The sequence below is a fragment of the Lutra lutra genome, chromosome 11, assembly GCF_902655055.1.
Source record: "Lutra lutra chromosome 11, mLutLut1.2, whole genome shotgun sequence".
In the NCBI taxonomy this organism is placed as follows: domain Eukaryota; kingdom Metazoa; phylum Chordata; class Mammalia; order Carnivora; family Mustelidae; genus Lutra; species Lutra lutra.
In genome coordinates this window covers 22,121,203-22,137,127 of record NC_062288.1, presented here as the reverse complement: position 1 = coordinate 22,137,127, position 15,925 = coordinate 22,121,203, and the positions used below count along the sequence as shown (strand labels likewise).

At 42.9% G+C, this 15,925-nt stretch overlaps 2 protein-coding genes across 9 annotated transcripts in view; one reads left to right on the top strand and one right to left on the bottom strand.

The window, feature by feature from the left end:
- GSAP (gamma-secretase activating protein) overlaps positions 1 to 10,370 on the top strand; it is an 85,587-nt gene extending 75,217 nt beyond the window's left edge. For 2 of the 4 annotated variants that reach the window (XM_047694652.1, XM_047694649.1), the window contains 6 exons: positions 284 to 378; positions 5,100 to 5,219; positions 6,052 to 6,113; positions 7,678 to 7,779; positions 7,927 to 8,026; positions 8,411 to 10,370. In XM_047694652.1, coding sequence (XP_047550608.1) covers positions 284 to 378; positions 5,100 to 5,219; positions 6,052 to 6,113; positions 7,678 to 7,779; positions 7,927 to 8,026; positions 8,411 to 8,502 — 571 coding nt within the window. In that variant the 3' untranslated portion in view covers positions 8,503 to 10,370. Of the gene's footprint in view, positions 1 to 283; positions 379 to 5,099; positions 5,220 to 6,051; positions 6,114 to 7,677; positions 7,780 to 7,926; positions 8,027 to 8,410 lie in introns of those variants that run through there. The other 2 variants (XM_047694650.1, XR_007121452.1) reach the window with 2 other exon arrangements.
- Positions 10,371 to 11,019: 649 nt separating this feature from the next.
- CCDC146 (coiled-coil domain containing 146) overlaps positions 11,020 to 15,925 on the bottom strand; it is a 117,099-nt gene continuing 112,193 nt past the window's right edge. For all 5 annotated transcript variants that reach the window (XM_047694646.1, XM_047694644.1, XM_047694647.1 and 2 more), the window contains 2 exons: positions 12,808 to 13,056; positions 11,020 to 11,476 (listed from right to left, as the gene is read on the bottom strand). In XM_047694646.1, coding sequence (XP_047550602.1) covers positions 11,273 to 11,476; positions 12,808 to 13,056 — 453 coding nt within the window. In that variant the 3' untranslated portion in view covers positions 11,020 to 11,272. The remainder of the gene's footprint in view (positions 11,477 to 12,807; positions 13,057 to 15,925) is intronic.

The window sequence follows — 15,925 nt, the reverse complement described above, 5'->3', positions numbered from 1 at the left end:
AGCATTTAAAGGAATGGCCCTGTGGCTTCACCCACCCTCTTTCCCGGGGATATGGTTGATGAGGACCGAGGGGTGTGTGAGCTCAGGACTTCCAGGAAGGGGAATTGGAGTTAAAGCAACTGATTGTTTATGTGCCTGCTGTCTGGTTAGATTCTAGGCATGAGGCTTTCAACAGGGCCTAGCGGGAAGTCCGTCTCTCTGTGGTACTCAGAGCCACTGCTCAGACCAGTGGAGATTTAGGGATGAAGCCCTCGGCTCATGGCTGCTCTTTTGTTTTACCCAGCGGCAGGCGGGCCAGTGCTGCTGAATTTACAGTCTTTCACCTCATGACCAGGATTCTGGAAGCTACTAGGACTTTGTTTTTACCTCTGCCTCCTGGTAAGTCTTGGCTCTTTTGTCCTTTGTTGTAATACATTTGTTCTTTCTTCTTCACGTGGTCATTGGACTTTGGCACCTTACGCATTTAAGGATGAGACCTTCTGTGTCTGAGAACTTGTGTGTCTGGGGTCACTGTGAGAGAAGGGCCTGATGTTGGTTGGTCTCTGCAGACCAGATCTCCCCCACTTGTTAAATTCTACTGTGGCTCATCACTGACTTGAGGGAACTGGAGCTGGTCCCCACGCACTCGGTAGGACACTTTGAATCAGCAGAGCTGATGTAAGATCTTTCTCTGATGTCTTCAGGCTTAGTTTATCTGATTGAGAAAGTTAACACTCAGAAGGAAGTGGGTCTGGCTGGGTGTCAGAAAATGCTTGGAAGCTAAAGATCGCCCTTGAGATTTTGAAACAGGACCAAGTCAGGCCTCAAAACACCCTTGGCATGTGTGTACGTGGTCATGCATTTAATCGGTCATTTGTTCACTCAATAAACAACCATTTGTTGATTTTTTTTTAATTACATTCCATGCGCCATGCTAGAAATTAGAGCAGTTACAAAAATTAACAGATGTCTAATTGGGAACATGTATTCATTATAAGAAAGAAATAAGCTCCTATCTGCCGTGTGTTCATTACATATATGTTCTGGTGAGTGTTAAGCTTTATGATAGCTGTGTCTATATAATGTTTTTCAGCCAGTTTAATTTATTTATTCATATGCAGCAATCACATCATATATCAGTAATTCATTCCTTTACTCATTGGTTTTAAGCCAATAGGTGGACGGTTCCCATTTTGTACCAATAAGTACTTTACATAAATAAACACATTCAATTTTCCTAACAGTCCTAAATGATAGGAGCTTAAATTGAACCACATTAAATTGTCAATACCCAACCAGTTTTTGACCAAAAAAAAAAAAAAAGGCACTTTCATATGGTTCCACTTAATATTATTCCCATTTTATAGATGGTGAAACTGAGGCACAGAAAGTTACATAACTTGCCTGAAAGTTACATGGTGATTAAGTAACAGAACCAGTTTTCAAATCCAGGAAGTCTGGCTCCAAAATCTGTGCTTTTAACGACTGTTCTGTGCTGCCTCTTGAATTTTATATTCCATTTGAAATAGTTGGTGCCGAAACATTGACTATTTCTGGGCCCAGAAATCCCATAGCTCGTCTCTACTTGTCTGCATTTGTGATACGTCCAACTCAGTTTGGAGCCCTGCATGCTTTCTCTGTCCATATACCTTATCTTATAAGATGCACTGGTAGTGGAGTTTCAAGGAGTTTCTTTTGATTTTATCAGATTCTGACAGTGACCATTCACAAGGAGAATTGATGACTTTTAATTATCCCAATAGAATAGGAAATTCAAGTTGGCCTCTAGGAAGAGTGAAGGATTTCATGAAAACTATAGTAAGACTTTCTGGCTTCAACCATTAATTATTTGTCATTAACACAAAAGAGTTTGGTAGAGGATTAGACTGACACTTTCAGATTTGTTCACCATGGATACTCAAGCCAAATCTGTAAATAAATGAAGTGACTTACTGGGGGCAATTTTACACCCGGGAGATGGTAAAACTTTACTTTCTACGGAGCATCACACTCCTTCCCAGGGATGTGTAAGGAGGGAAAACGTGGAAAAATGTTATCCATAGTGATTGAGAATTATTATGAATAGACTTAATGGTTTGTTTCCATGAGTCAAGTATCTCTCTCCTTTTCTCTTAAATGTTGGTTTTCCTCATGTGACATGGAAAGTGACCCTGGGTCACGTGGGTGTGCACATGTGTGGGTAAATACAGGGTCTTTGCTCGTGTACTTGTGTATGTATGCTTGCTTTCCAAGCCTGCTGGGCTAGTGAGAACTGAGTTCCAAGTGTTGGAAACTTGTAACCCAATTGGTTAAAGAATAAAGGGTTGGAGGACCATGACAGGGAGTCATGGTTCGGAGCTGGAGCATTTGTAGTTTAAATGGGACCTGTGTTTCCCTCACTGGCTATTGGAGGCCAGGGGCTCTGGAGGATGAGGACTAGATTTGGCTGGAAAAGGTCTGTTTTGGAACTGATGCCTACTTTTAGTCAATTTGCTCTGTTGCCCAGAGCTGACACGCAGAGGAAGCCAAGAGTGGACTGTTGGATGTGGGGCTGTGCCCCAGGGACCGAGGAGGAAGGGTCATCAGGGATCTTCAGGACATGGATGCAGGCTGAAGGAGGAATCTCGAGTCCAGGAAATCTATAGGAACCTTCAGTAAACTTCTTCAGAATGAATTTCATAACTTTTTTTCATCTTGGGAAGAATGTCCAAATCCATTTGAAAAATCTCATGTTGTTGATGAGTGAGTAAAATCCATTTTTTGTTTTTTTGATTCAGGGAAGCCAGCAGAGTCATCTTGTCAGCCCCTTAACATCTGCTTGTGGGCAGAGTCTGCACTTTATCTGACCCTTGATGTGGCCAGGACTTAGGACTCAGTCCCTCACTGCTCATGATTCATGTGCTCAGGGAGAGAACACTCCATGACTTCTCTGAATTCAAGTTCCTGCTCTTCGGGCATCACTTCTTTGTCATGTCAGCTCCTAAGATGAGGCTGTGATCCTTTGTTTTCCCTACCCATGCCCCATCTGTTTCTGAGTGTGGACGTGTTGCCACGCACTTCTGAGCCCTTCCTTCCTCCTTCACCATCCGTGCCCTTGTTACCTCTGGTGCAGGTTCACACACTGACCTCCCAGCACGTACGTCTCACGTACCTCCCGTAGCGAACTGTTGGTACTGGTACTGGTACCCAGTCCATTCTTTGTTTGTTGCCATTTTAATATTCTGAGAGTAAAACTCAAATCCTTTTTCCATCTTGCTCAGAAACCTTCAGTGTCCCTCCCCAAAGTCTACTAAATAAGAAATTCCTTGCTGTCATTCAGCATTCAATCCCTGTCATGTGTGCTCAGAGCACTCTATGCTTTTGCCTTCATAGGAACTGGCCATTTTTTAAAAAAGATTTTATTTATTTTGAGAGACGGAGGGAGAGAGGGCAGGCATGCGCACATGAGCTGGGGGAGGGGTTGAGAGAGAGAGAGAGAATCTCAAACAGACTTTCCGGTGAGCCTGGAACCTGAGATGGGGCTTGATCCCACAAACCTGAGATCATGACCTGAGCCAAAACCAGGAGTCAGATGCTTAGCTGACTGAGCCACCCAGCCACCCCAAATGGGTCACATTTTTAATAATATGTATTTCTGTGATTATTTGATTGTCTTTCCATCAAACTGGAAGGTGGATGGGAGCAGCTTTGGGATCTGTTTTTTTCATTATTGTACACCCAGCTCCTTGTTGAGTGTCTGGAAGGGATTTGTTAAATAATTTCCAACCTTACCTCCTACCATTCCTCTCATACACTTGATTCCATCTCGCTGGGTCTTTCAGTACTTTCTGAACATGCCCCATACTTTCGCAGCTTTCAGCCTCTGTTCATCTTGCCCCATTGATCCAGCTACCAGTTCTTGGGGCAGGAAGTTGTCATGGGTAAGAGTGTTGGCTAAAGTCCCATAACCTGCATTCAAATATAGCTCTGCAACTTACTAATGATACGATCCTAGGCAACTTTCTTAGCTCCTGTGAATCCTGGTTTCCCCATTGATAAAATGGGAATTGAGTGGTTCCCACCTCTTGGTGTTGAATGAGGATTGAGTTGGCCGGTGCATAGATGGAAGTCCTCGGGATGAGTTTGTTACTGGTCATTGTTGTTCTCTCACATGCCAGGCTCTTCATAGACCTTGTGTTAGTTCTCCAGGCAGCCATGTGGGAAATGTGTACTAGTGGCTCCATTCCAGAGAGGAAGAAATGGAGTCTCACAAAGGCTACTTACCTGTAGTTAGTAAGCAACACAGCAGGACTCTGGTCCAGGTCTGCTCATGCAGGTGACTCTTTCTACTGTCTCCTCTTTATATATTCTCTGGCCTCATTTCCATGACCAGGAATTGCATTTACCCTTCCAAGCTCCCCTTATGTGTGCTCTCTTTTCCACGGTGGCTTTTCTGATTCTCTCCTAGACTGGTATCTTCTTCTCCCATGGATGTCATTTTTATTGCTTATTATTAATACTGTGTTCAGAACACTCCATTTCTGAGCATTTGAGTAGCCCTCCCCATGAGACTTGGGTTTGTGGAGAATTGCCTTCTCTGTTGAATTCCTATAGATTTGCTCTCTGACCATACTATTTAAAATTTTTTTTTTTTTTTAAATTTAGTTCAAGCAGACCTCAAGAGCCCTTCTTCAGGGCATACACAGAGGTCGGGCATACAGACTGTCCCCTACTGGTTCAAAATTTCTGTGTCAACAAGGTGGTCCCCATGTGTCAGCCTTCTAGCCTGGGCACCTGGAGTTTGAAGCTCTTCTGTTAATTGTTCTCTTTTGCCATCTTACTGCAGAATTGCAAGCCTATTAAGCTGTAAAATGGTTTTTCCTCACCCAGGCCTTGGACTCTTTTTGTCCTTTTGCCTAGGAAGGGACACACATGCTTGCTGGGAACTCATATCTACTCAGCACAATCCTTAGTCATGATAACACGAAGCAGGGGACTTGGACCTGTCTTCAGGCAGCATGTGTTAGACTCTAGGTGCCAAGGCACTGGGCTAAGGGCTTTATTAATGTCATTAAGTTCTCTCCCTCCAGAAGGCTGGAGATGCTGGCTGACCCTGTTTACCCTCCCGATCTCTCGTCTAGGTTTTCACACTCTGCATACGATGCTCGGCGTCCACTGCCTCCCTTTGCATAACCTGCTGCATTACTTCGATAATGGAGTGTTGCTTCTCACTGAAACAGCTGTCACGAGGCTCATGAAGGGTAAGAGGCTCCGAGTTCACCACAGAGCCCACCCTGCTCTGAGCCCCATGAGGGCTGGCTCCGTGGTGTGCCACCCGTGTGGTCACACAGGGCCCTGCTGTGTGCAGGGCCATCTGTGCTCGGTTTAATGCTCGACATTAAATCTTGAAATCCTCAATATTGAAACAAGGGGATCCTCATTTGCCTTTTGCAGTGGACTCCGCAAATGAGGCAGCTTGTCCTGCTGAGTACAGTTCATTTCCTGTAACCAGACTTTGGGCTAATTTAAAGTGCCTTAGGCCTTCAAGAGGCCCCAAAGGGCTTCTCATGCCCCACACGGCTATTACATTCCTTCTCTGTACACGAGGGCACTTGAGGATAGGAGACTCCGAAGCCTTCTCAAGAAAATGTCGTGAAATGGCTTACTTTCAGCTGATTAACTCTGTCATCTCAGACTTAGACTGAAGTACAAGGGAAATGGAGAGAGGCAGTGCTCATGGGAACCTGAACTTGAAAGTCTCTAGTGTAATCCCTTGCTGAAATTCTTCGTTGTGGTATTTTGGAGATGAGTTTTGTTAATATGTGTTCAAGTATTTGCTGTTTCCCACAAATTGTTTTGTGAGCAGCAACTCATTACAGAACCATGCTCCATGCCATATAGGAACTGCTTCATTAAGAGACAGCCCTTGTACTGAGAGACACAAACCAAAATTTTCAAGATATTGTTGGAATTGGCTTGAGAATCCAGGGTGGGGATGTGTGTGTTATCAGAATGAACCACTGAAGTATTATTCGCTTGCTCAGATGATTAAAATGGAGATTTGTTTTATTTGTCAATCTAACTTTTTTGTAGATCTGGACAATTCAGAGAAAAATGAAAAGCTAAAATTCAGCATCATTGTGCGGCTTCCCCCGGTAATCCTGATTTATGTTTTATTCTCTCCATAAGCCTTGGTATGAACCTCCTTCAGTTTCTTCCTGCAAAGGGAGCATTTACTTGTTTTGGGCTAAAGTCAATTGAACTGCTTCACTTTTCAGTCCTTTCCAAGAAATCCATCCCATCCTTCTCCACCCCTGCCGCACCGACAGGGTGCTTGTTCCTCTGGCTTTGTACTGCCTGGCACAGCCTGCCTGAAACATTTAGCCATTTTCTCCTCTTAGGAAACCACAGTAATATTTATATCTGTGAGTCTGAGGGGAGGGAGAGGGGAAACATGTGCTTTTGGCATTTAAACTGATAAGAAATTTAAATACAGGTGAGGTCAGAAGGTTCTGGAACTGCATTTCCTCTCACTGCCATTTCTACCACAGCAGGAAAACACTCCCAGGTTGAAGGAAGAACAAGAAACATGAGAGAAAGGGTTAGCCAGGCACTCCTTGTTTTTTACGGGGGATATTAGCTCTCAGAGTCAGAAATACTATGAAAATATGAAATTCCACAGCAAGGTCTTCAGAGCCTCCGACTCTGCAAACTTCATGACCCTGCGAGCCCAGGGCCAGCTCTCTGCTCTGTTTACATACCTTGAACACTTGTATCTCTGGCACAGTCCTCTCACGAAGGGATGTCCGCTGCCTTCTGGACCTAATCGTTTTCCTTTGTAACACTCTCTCCTCCTCACAGCTTACTGAAGCAAAGGCAAGGATAGAAAACAAAGCATATTTTCCATGACTAGATCTCTCTGGGGAAAGTCTCTGAACATTTAGTTTGGTCTCTACATTTGATTTTTTCTTTCATTCCTTTTTTTGCCTCAAACTCTTAGGGAATTAAAATTTTCTGGGCAAACAAAGGCGAGAACATGCCTCTTCCTGTCGAGACCTCACTTAGAGTTTGCAGGTACCCCGTTTTGAAGAGTGGCAGATGAACTCCATTTCAAAAAAATTTGGCAACATCAGTGAATAAACGACTCTCCTTGGGGTTGAATTTAAGGGAGTATTTATTCAAAATTCAGAGGCACATCTCATAGGAGAGGGCCTTTCTTCAAGGGTCATTAACCATAAAGGGCCTCTCCTGTAGACTAACTAGCTACTTGGAAGTAATCCTTCTTAAATTATAGGTAGCTATAAGGTACGTGTACTCGATAACAGTATAAGCTACATTCTCCTCTCTATATTTTTGCATTCTTTTATTGTTGTTATTGACTTAATTTCTTTAGAGTAGTTTTAAGTTCACAGGAAAATTAAGTGCAAGGTCCAGAGAGTCCCCATCCAGCCCCCTACCTCCACACGTGCAGAGCGTCCCCTATGACCAGCATCCCCCACCACCGTGGTCCCTGTATTCCCACTGATGAACTTGCACTTGCACTGACGCATCACCATTACCCTAAGTCCATAGTTAACATCAGGGTTTGCTTTTGGTGTTATTCATTTTGTGCATCTGGACAGACATATAATACAATACAGTCCATCATTACGGTATTGCACAGAGTAGTTTCAGTGCCCTAAAAATCCCACGCTACATATTTTTCGATTTGCCTAATAGCTTATTGGTCAGAAGATCTGTCGCCTTTGGGATCATCCTATGAGTTCTAACATTATTTCCCGGAACCACGTGAGGGCACTGCTGCTGAACTATAAGAAACAGGTGAGTGTGCGAGCGAGCATGGCCCCACTAAGTGTTGTTGGATTTCAGCGTGTTGGCAGAGACAGCAACTGTAGTTCTTTGCCCTCTTTTTTAAGTTCGTGCTTGTTTTGGAAAATCCGCTAATAGCAGACGTGGTTTCCCTTGTAGCCCCGGAGTTCTATGATTGACAAGTTGCCGGGCAGTGTGGAGTTCCTGCCCCTGAACTACTTCATTGAAATACTGGCAGATATAGAATCTTCCAATCGAGGTAACATCACTCACCTGCCCTCAGCTTTCCTGCTTTTTCTCTTGACATGGCTGTCGCAATTCACTTGTGTGGATCCCTTTCTTTCCGGACTACCCCTTGCTTCTAAGTAGTCCTGCTGCAGCTGGTTTTAAATACAATTTCATTCCCAGAGTAAATTACCAAAAGAATTTGGTTTTAAAAGTGTTTAAGAGGTTTCAAAACCCATTCAGTTGGTGCGAATGACCTTTCTTGGGGGCTGAGGTAGAATGAATTTTAAGAACACATTTTCAGAGTAATGTGTTTTACTAAAATATAAAATAATTACGATTTCAATGAGCCGCAGGCACAATGTGATTCTAGAAGCTCCATGGCTACGTAGTAACTCTTTCCCCCTTACTTTTCCAGCTCTGTTAGCTTTTGAAGGACATGACAATGTGGATGCAAAATTTGTGGAGGAAGCAGCTCTGAAACACACCACGATGCTCTTAGGCTTGTAAAAAAGAACGTGCAGTTGTATCCACTCCCAATGTTTCAGTCTTGCTCAATAGCTTGACTTCCATCAAGAGTCCTTTACCAATATTTACAATTGGTAACCCAAATCAGAATACATTGTTAAGCCATCTGAATTTCAGTCTGGTACTCGTTCAGACAGAATTAAACTACTATAACTCACCCTGGCTTTCAAAAGCAGACAAGCCGTCAAGTGGACAGGGGTGACAGAACGGTCTGAGAAGCATGACGTGTCCTCAGGGGTGACTTCGCAGCTTATCTTCCTAGTGGCTTATCTTAATGACTTCATAGGCCCAAAGCGACTTTGTACTCACTTTTGCACTCTGAAATAAAATATGCTTTAAAAAATGTAGAGGACAGTGCTTAGAAGAACAAAAACTAGATGTGTCATTGAAGATAGCATATGAGAAGCAGAAAAATTCATTACGGAAGGACTGTATTTGGAAAGAGGATACTTTTCAAAGAACTGAACTGGGAAATGGGGACTTGGACTGGGTCAAATCTGGCTATGTCCAGTAGTGGGTAATTTGTCCCATACAGCAGTATGTACATAACGGCCTGAAGAGTAGGATTTGTCTTTGTGAAGGTTCAGATGGAACTGTGCTGTAATATGTTAAAATTTTTTGTATTTATAAAAGTTTGATTTAGTAATATCTTGACATTAAAAAAAAAACAAACACTGAAGGTTTTGGCCTTTCATTTTTTGAACATAGCCCTTTTATTCCAGCCAGGAATCATGAGCCCGCGAGCATGTTCTGTCTCTGAGGAACCTAAGGACACCTAACTAGTTCTCCCCCTTTTCTTCTTTCTTCCCCCTCTCTTTTATAGTGCTTCATTCTGACCCATAACGGTGGTCGCTTGCCTGAGTCAGCCTGTGCCCTTTGCTTTTCTCTCTTCACAGTTTCTCACAGGGAACTTGCAGAATTGTCATGATTCTGAATATCACTAGGTAGTACAGTCATTCAACTTCTCTTCTAAAATCATACTTGTGTTCCCAAAATTGCCCTCTCCTACAGAATTTCCCTTTTTGGTCAAATATGTAGTCATCACAGAGGCTCAAAATATCAGAGCCCTGTCAGCATGTTAGACTCTCTTCTCTTGAGAAGATCATTATTTTTCACCCCCTACCCTTTCATACTTGCGTTGTTACGCTGTCTTTCTGAAGTCCCAGTCGTCCCACTTACATGGACACTGGTCCTGTCGCTCTTCTGCTCACAGCCATTCGTTACAGGATAAGACACAAACTCCTCCACATGCAGGGCTTCCTGAATCCCAGCCTGACATGGTTCCCCCAACACGAACATGATGTTCCAGCCAGGGCAGTTCGCTGGGCCTTGAACAGCTTTTGTCTTCTTACTTTCAAGCCTGGCTCAGGCTATTTTCCCCACCTGGAAGTCCCTCCCCACTTACTGAAATCTTATATATGTTTAAGGGCCAGATAAACTGGTCCATCAGTCTGTGACTCCCCACTGTTCCGGCACACGGTGGCCCCTTCTGTGTGCACCAGTAGCATGGGCTGTAATACTTAAACATTCATCCCTTTCTGTTAAAAAATTATATTTCCATTCTTACATCATTCCTATAGGTCTATTTTTTGGATCCCTGCAACCCAGGAGCTGTGTTAAAGTATGCAGTGTTTCTTTGTGTTAATCACACTGTTATTTATCACAGGCACTTCACTTTTTAATAACTTTATAAAACAACAACTTAGATTCAGGACTGACTTGGAGGCTGAGGATGAGATTAAATTTCCCTCCGTTCTGGCAGGATGGGGACTTGAGACAGATTTTGTTTCATTTAGAAAAAAAAAAAAAAAAAGATGGAGGAATGTGGTATTTCTCACTTCCAGAATTGTGACACAAAATCCATACCTGACCCCAATATGAAATATGGCTTGAACATATTGATGAGGTAAAATCAGTTTTCAAATCCACTTGGGTATTTTCATACATGAGAAAATACAAAAACAGAATTAGGAAAATATACTTAGGTAAAATGCAATAAAATCAGAGTAACAAAGTAAGTGGAACTGGCCTCATTTTCCAACTCTGCTATACGCAAAGCTGTAAATGTTTTCATTGAAATTTTTAAAAATCTGGAGTCAGAACTTAATCACAGGTTTATTTGTATATGACATTGTAAAAAAATCTAGATTTATAAGAAAGATAAATTAGAGTATAACTATTTTTGTGGCAAAAGGACTCTTTACTTATAAAAAGAATGACCATAATATTACTTTAAGAAGGACAAGCTTCCTTACTGCTTTTTACTTGATTTACATTTACCAACATGAACTTCAAATGCAACTATTTAACAAAGTAAATTATAACCTCTGTGATACTTGGGATATTTTACTTTTCAAACAATCATTCTATCTTTCTTTTTCAAGTGAGTGTATTGAACAGTATGTGCATTTTTCTTCTTTAATAAACAAAGACCACACTGCCAATTTCTGTACTGCATTGAAAATTTATTTTTCTTTTTTTAACTACATATTTCTGAAAGATGGTATATAAAGGGAAAAAAAGAAAAAAATACAGAAATATGCTTGGATATAACTGTAGGAAAATTCTATGTAACATCATGTAAAATGTAGTTGCTGATGAGTGTGAAAGGAAGCCATGTCGTTGTCCGTTGTTGGTCGATTGTGGACACTGTATTTGTAATTTAGAGCTGCTATACTGATACTTTCCAGCTGTGCATATGAGGAAGCCTGGTTAAAATGTCTCCTTTAGAAGCCCAGATTGGTTCACATGCTCAGATTTCAATTGGCTTTGTAACAGGTTTCCTTATGTGCCTCATATTGGCCCCCGGTCCACTGGGCTTGAAAGGAGCCAACGCGCCATATGGTTTGGGCAAAGGAAGAGTGGCCTCTGCCTCTGGGATGTAGGCATTTGGACGTGGCTCTGCAGTTGTGTAAACACCATTGGGCAGCTGGCGGTTATCTGTTATCAAGAACTCCTGCAAAGAATGATTTTTCCTTTTTAGTCTCCTGAAAATTATACTGAAGTCACTTCATACTTAGGGTCCAGCAGACACAGCTGGGGCTGAGCAGCCTTAGGCTGTGCTGGCTGATATTTTCCCAAAGGGATAGGAGGGTATGAGGGTGGAGTCACTAAACACACACACACACACATGCACACACACATACACACTCGTCTCCTGGGAATGACCCATGTGGCTCAAGCATCATTCTGTTCCTGGGGTTTAGCATTCATAAACTGGTTAGCGTGTCCTAAATTCCCTGTATTCCAGCTTCAATATCTTTCATCGAGTGCTAATTATTTCCATGTTTTTGAAAAATGCTGGAGTACTCATTGGTGAGCAAAGGTTACAAAGGAGCAACTAAGGAGTAAAGTAGAACCAGAGGAGAGATGTGGTCAGCAGTTTGCTTCGAACCTCAAGGTGCTCAGGATTCTGCCTGTGCTTCTGGAGAATAGAGGAAGTTCTTACAGTATTAAGAACTCTAAATAATGGAGACAGATAAATGACAGCTGGGACACCACAGGTAAAATCTGAATGCCCTAAAAAACAGTCTTGGGCACTGTGGGGATTACAAATCTGACGCTATTTTCGACACTCCTAGTACGTATTTGGAAGGCATGTGTTCCTGGGTTAGGGAGTGAATAATGATCCTTTGCGGGATATCTACTTGATAGTCTCTGAGTTGTAGGTCTCCAGGATATAGTCTTCTTAGAAAGATGCCCAATTCCATTGTAAAAATATTAAAAGGTCATAGGAGTAGGCAACACTTGGCACCCATCATGCAGGCACAGTCAGTGATAGACCTAGACTGAGGCCAGTGGCAGGAGAAGAAAGCTGTGATCTTGAGGCCTATGACACAGACCAAGGGGCAGAGTCTGCAGAAGGCTGTGGCACCCGGAAGATGCTGAAGGCCTTGCAGTGTGCTGTGGAGGCCCCTGGTAGCCAGATATGGAAGAATAAGGTATGGTCTGAGTAGGGATACAAGGACAGAGACTAAAGAAGTATGGATAAAACCAGTGCCAGCTGAGCCACCATCCTGCCAATGGCTGAATGCCACAGAAGCCATGTCATAAGACTGTGGGGTGGGCCTTGGTGCTCAATGAGGGCTTTCTGGAGAATATTATGGCACTCTGGATTATGATTTTGACTTGTCTACATCCTGTCTTAAGCAAAACTCCTTTCTAATGATTGTCAGAACTAGGTGTGTGGTAGAGTGGGAATTTTTCTTCTATTTCGGGAGGACTGAAATCCCTGAAAATGGCCCTTCCTGGCACTCTTTACCAATGCGACATGGAAGCAAAGCTTACCCGAGATTTTTCAGCGATGGCCAAGGCATACATTTCTTCATCTCGAAGTACCTTCAACCATTCTCTCTCAATGTCTTTATTGAGTGGCAGACCCTTTTCTATCCTGGAATTGCAAGAGAAGATGAAGTCTTTTTTCTCTCTGACTTCCTTTTGGAGTTCAATGGCCAGAGCTTGTTTCATGGACAGCTCAGCAACGAGAGCCATCATTTGTTCCGTAGCATCTTTGATCTTTTTCCGGTAGCCGTTCATCTAGAATGAAAGTGCCCAAGGCTTAGACTACATACCTTCTATGAAGAGTTAAGAAAATGGCGGGCTGAGGGCTGTCTAGGATGGTCGGGGGCATCCTTCCCTGAAGGAAGGAGAGTTTAAGGGGGAATGCAGAGAAAAATAAGAATTAGAGGAGATCTCGGAGATTGAGGCCAATACCTTGGCTGTGTAAATAAGGATAGGATGGAGAAGAAACAGCTCTGTTCATCTGGTTAATAGAGTTCCAAGTGCATAGCCCTGAGGGAAATAGTCCCTTTATTTTTAAGAGGTGTTAAGGAGAAGGGGACAGGGTATTCTTGATGTCTAAGTTTCTGGCCTAATTTTGCCATGTTTTTAATTTGTCACCCATCTAGCAGGAAAAAATCTGGTAGGATAAAAACTATATCTAAAAATTACTTGTTCCTTACAGAAGATAATCAGCAGTGGTCCTGCATCTGAAATTATTTTTAACGGAAAATATCATATCTCATTGTGGTTGCATTATTGATCATAATTCCTGGGATGTATCATTATTTGGTCATAAACAAACATGAGCTGAACCTGGGGAAAATCTGGCCAGTAATTTGAAGAGAAATGTTTCTTGTTCTGTGTGTATGTTTACGATTTCACACCAGATAGTTATCATCAAAGAATTGAAAGATAGGACTAAGTGGAACATAAGACACCAAGCACAATTAAAACAATGTTGAGTGAAGGAAATAATTAATTCTATTCTATTTTAATCCTCCAGGCCTTTGAACCAGGGTACACTGACATATGAGTTTCCAAAAACTACATCTGATTTTGAAACACTTTCTTCTCCTAGTAGAGCATACACTGGTCTATCTGTACGTTTGTGTAGAGAAATGTTGCTGCCAGTGATGTATCTTTCTCTGAAAATTTAAAGACTGATTATTATATATACATTGTCTCTTTAAAGGAATAAGGAAAATACATTTTAAAAACTGTTCTACACTGCAGTAATTTTTAGGAAACTAAAGCTTCAATGGTGAGTCATTATCTTAAATTACACTAATTCATCAGTTTTGGCACACTTGAATGTTGTGTGTATGTGGGTGTAACTAGCCAACCTCCTTTTCTTCTCCAAAGAAGGATGGTGTTACTCTGGGCTTCTGAGCTGCTCTGTCTTCCACTGGGATTTCCCCCCACCCCTTTTATTTAGAAGGAGAGGGGTGAGGGAGAAGGAGGGTATCTTAAACAGTCTCAGTGCCCAGCATGGAAATGGGGCTCGATCTCACAACCCTAAGATCATGACCTGAGCCAAAAATCAAGAGTTAGATGCTTAACCAACTTTTCCACCCAGGCACCCTGGGACTTCCCATTTTCTGTTCACTTGGGAGACCTGCAATAGGAGCCCTAAGCTTCCTAGGAAAGGTGAGGGACTTGAGATATGCATTCTTGTTGAGCTCCCACAAGGAATTAGGCCACTTCTCAACTATTGAATGCTTACAACTTAAACTGATATCACACCAATTTCACAGATTAGGAAACTTATTTTTTTTAAAGATTTTATTTATTTATTTGACAGACGGAGATCATAAGTAGGCAGAGAGGCAGGCAGAGAAAGAAGAGGAAGCAGGCTCCCTGCTGAGCAGAGAGCCCGATGCGGGGCTTGATCCCAAGACCCTGAGATCATGACCTGAGCCGAAGACAGAGGCTCAACCCTCTGAGCCACCCAGGTGCCCCGGAAACTTATTTTTAAGATGGTTTATGTATCCTCCTCAAGGTCATTCACTTGTATTGGTAAATGACAGACCTGGAATCTGAACCATTCTACCTTCTAGTTCTGCCTACTACAAAGTTTTAAATGGGGAGGGGGAAAAAAAAAAGCCAGGGAGAGAGCTGCAAAGGTGGGGAAAGGCAGGTGGGGTGGGGGAGATAAAGACAGGCTGACTCCTAGGAATGAACCCACACTCAGGCGGCAATCGCCACCATGTGCATTTCTCTAGCATTACAGTTGACTTCCAGACAGACTCTGCCAACAGCTTCCACAAGCCAGCCCTCCCTGAAAACAGACTTACCCTAAAGAAAGGGAAATTCATTTGCAAAAGGAAGGGAGGCAACATTTAAAGAAACATTGAGAATGCTAATTCAGGCAAAGTTCATGAGACTACATAAGTCTTAACATTTCTTATTTTCTGAAGTAAAGTTGTGAATTGCACACAAGCCCTGGGACTGAGGGACCAGCAGGCTGGCGGAAGTCCTCAGAGCAGTCCTGTAAAAGCCTAATAAAGACAGCAAAGGAGACCTGAGATTTACAGTGATTTTCTGGTTTAGTGCGCCAGAACTGTTTCTAGGATGGGACTGAATGTTCACTCATTTGATAAACACTTTTCTTCAGTTTAGTGCACACTAGGCACTGGGGAAATTAAGGAGAACGAGGAGCGAGGGATGCCTGAGTGGCTCAGTTGGGTAAGTGTCAGACTTCTGGTTTTGGCTCATGTGATCAAGCCCGGAGTGGGGCTCTGCACTCAGCAGGGGGTCTGCTTGAGATTCTCTCCCCTTCCCTCTGCCTCTCCCCTGTGCATGTGCGTGCACGCGCGCGCGCACACACACAAACACACTCTCTCTCTCTCTTTCTCAAATAAAATCTTTAAAAAAAGAAGAAAAAGAATGAGGAACGGTCGCTGCCGCCAGGAGCCCACCATCACGGGTGTGGGTGTTACCATGGTCTATTTTTTTACCTGTCTCCCGACACTAGGTGTGGACCATGTGTCCCTTCCTCTTTGCTTCTGCCCTCACAGCCTCATGTGCTCATGAGGGGAGCCCACAGCAGGTTCAGTAACTATTGCTGACCCAAATCCCTCTGCTGTCACAGCAGGAGGCTCCCGGGGGCCAGAAGGCCAGGTGA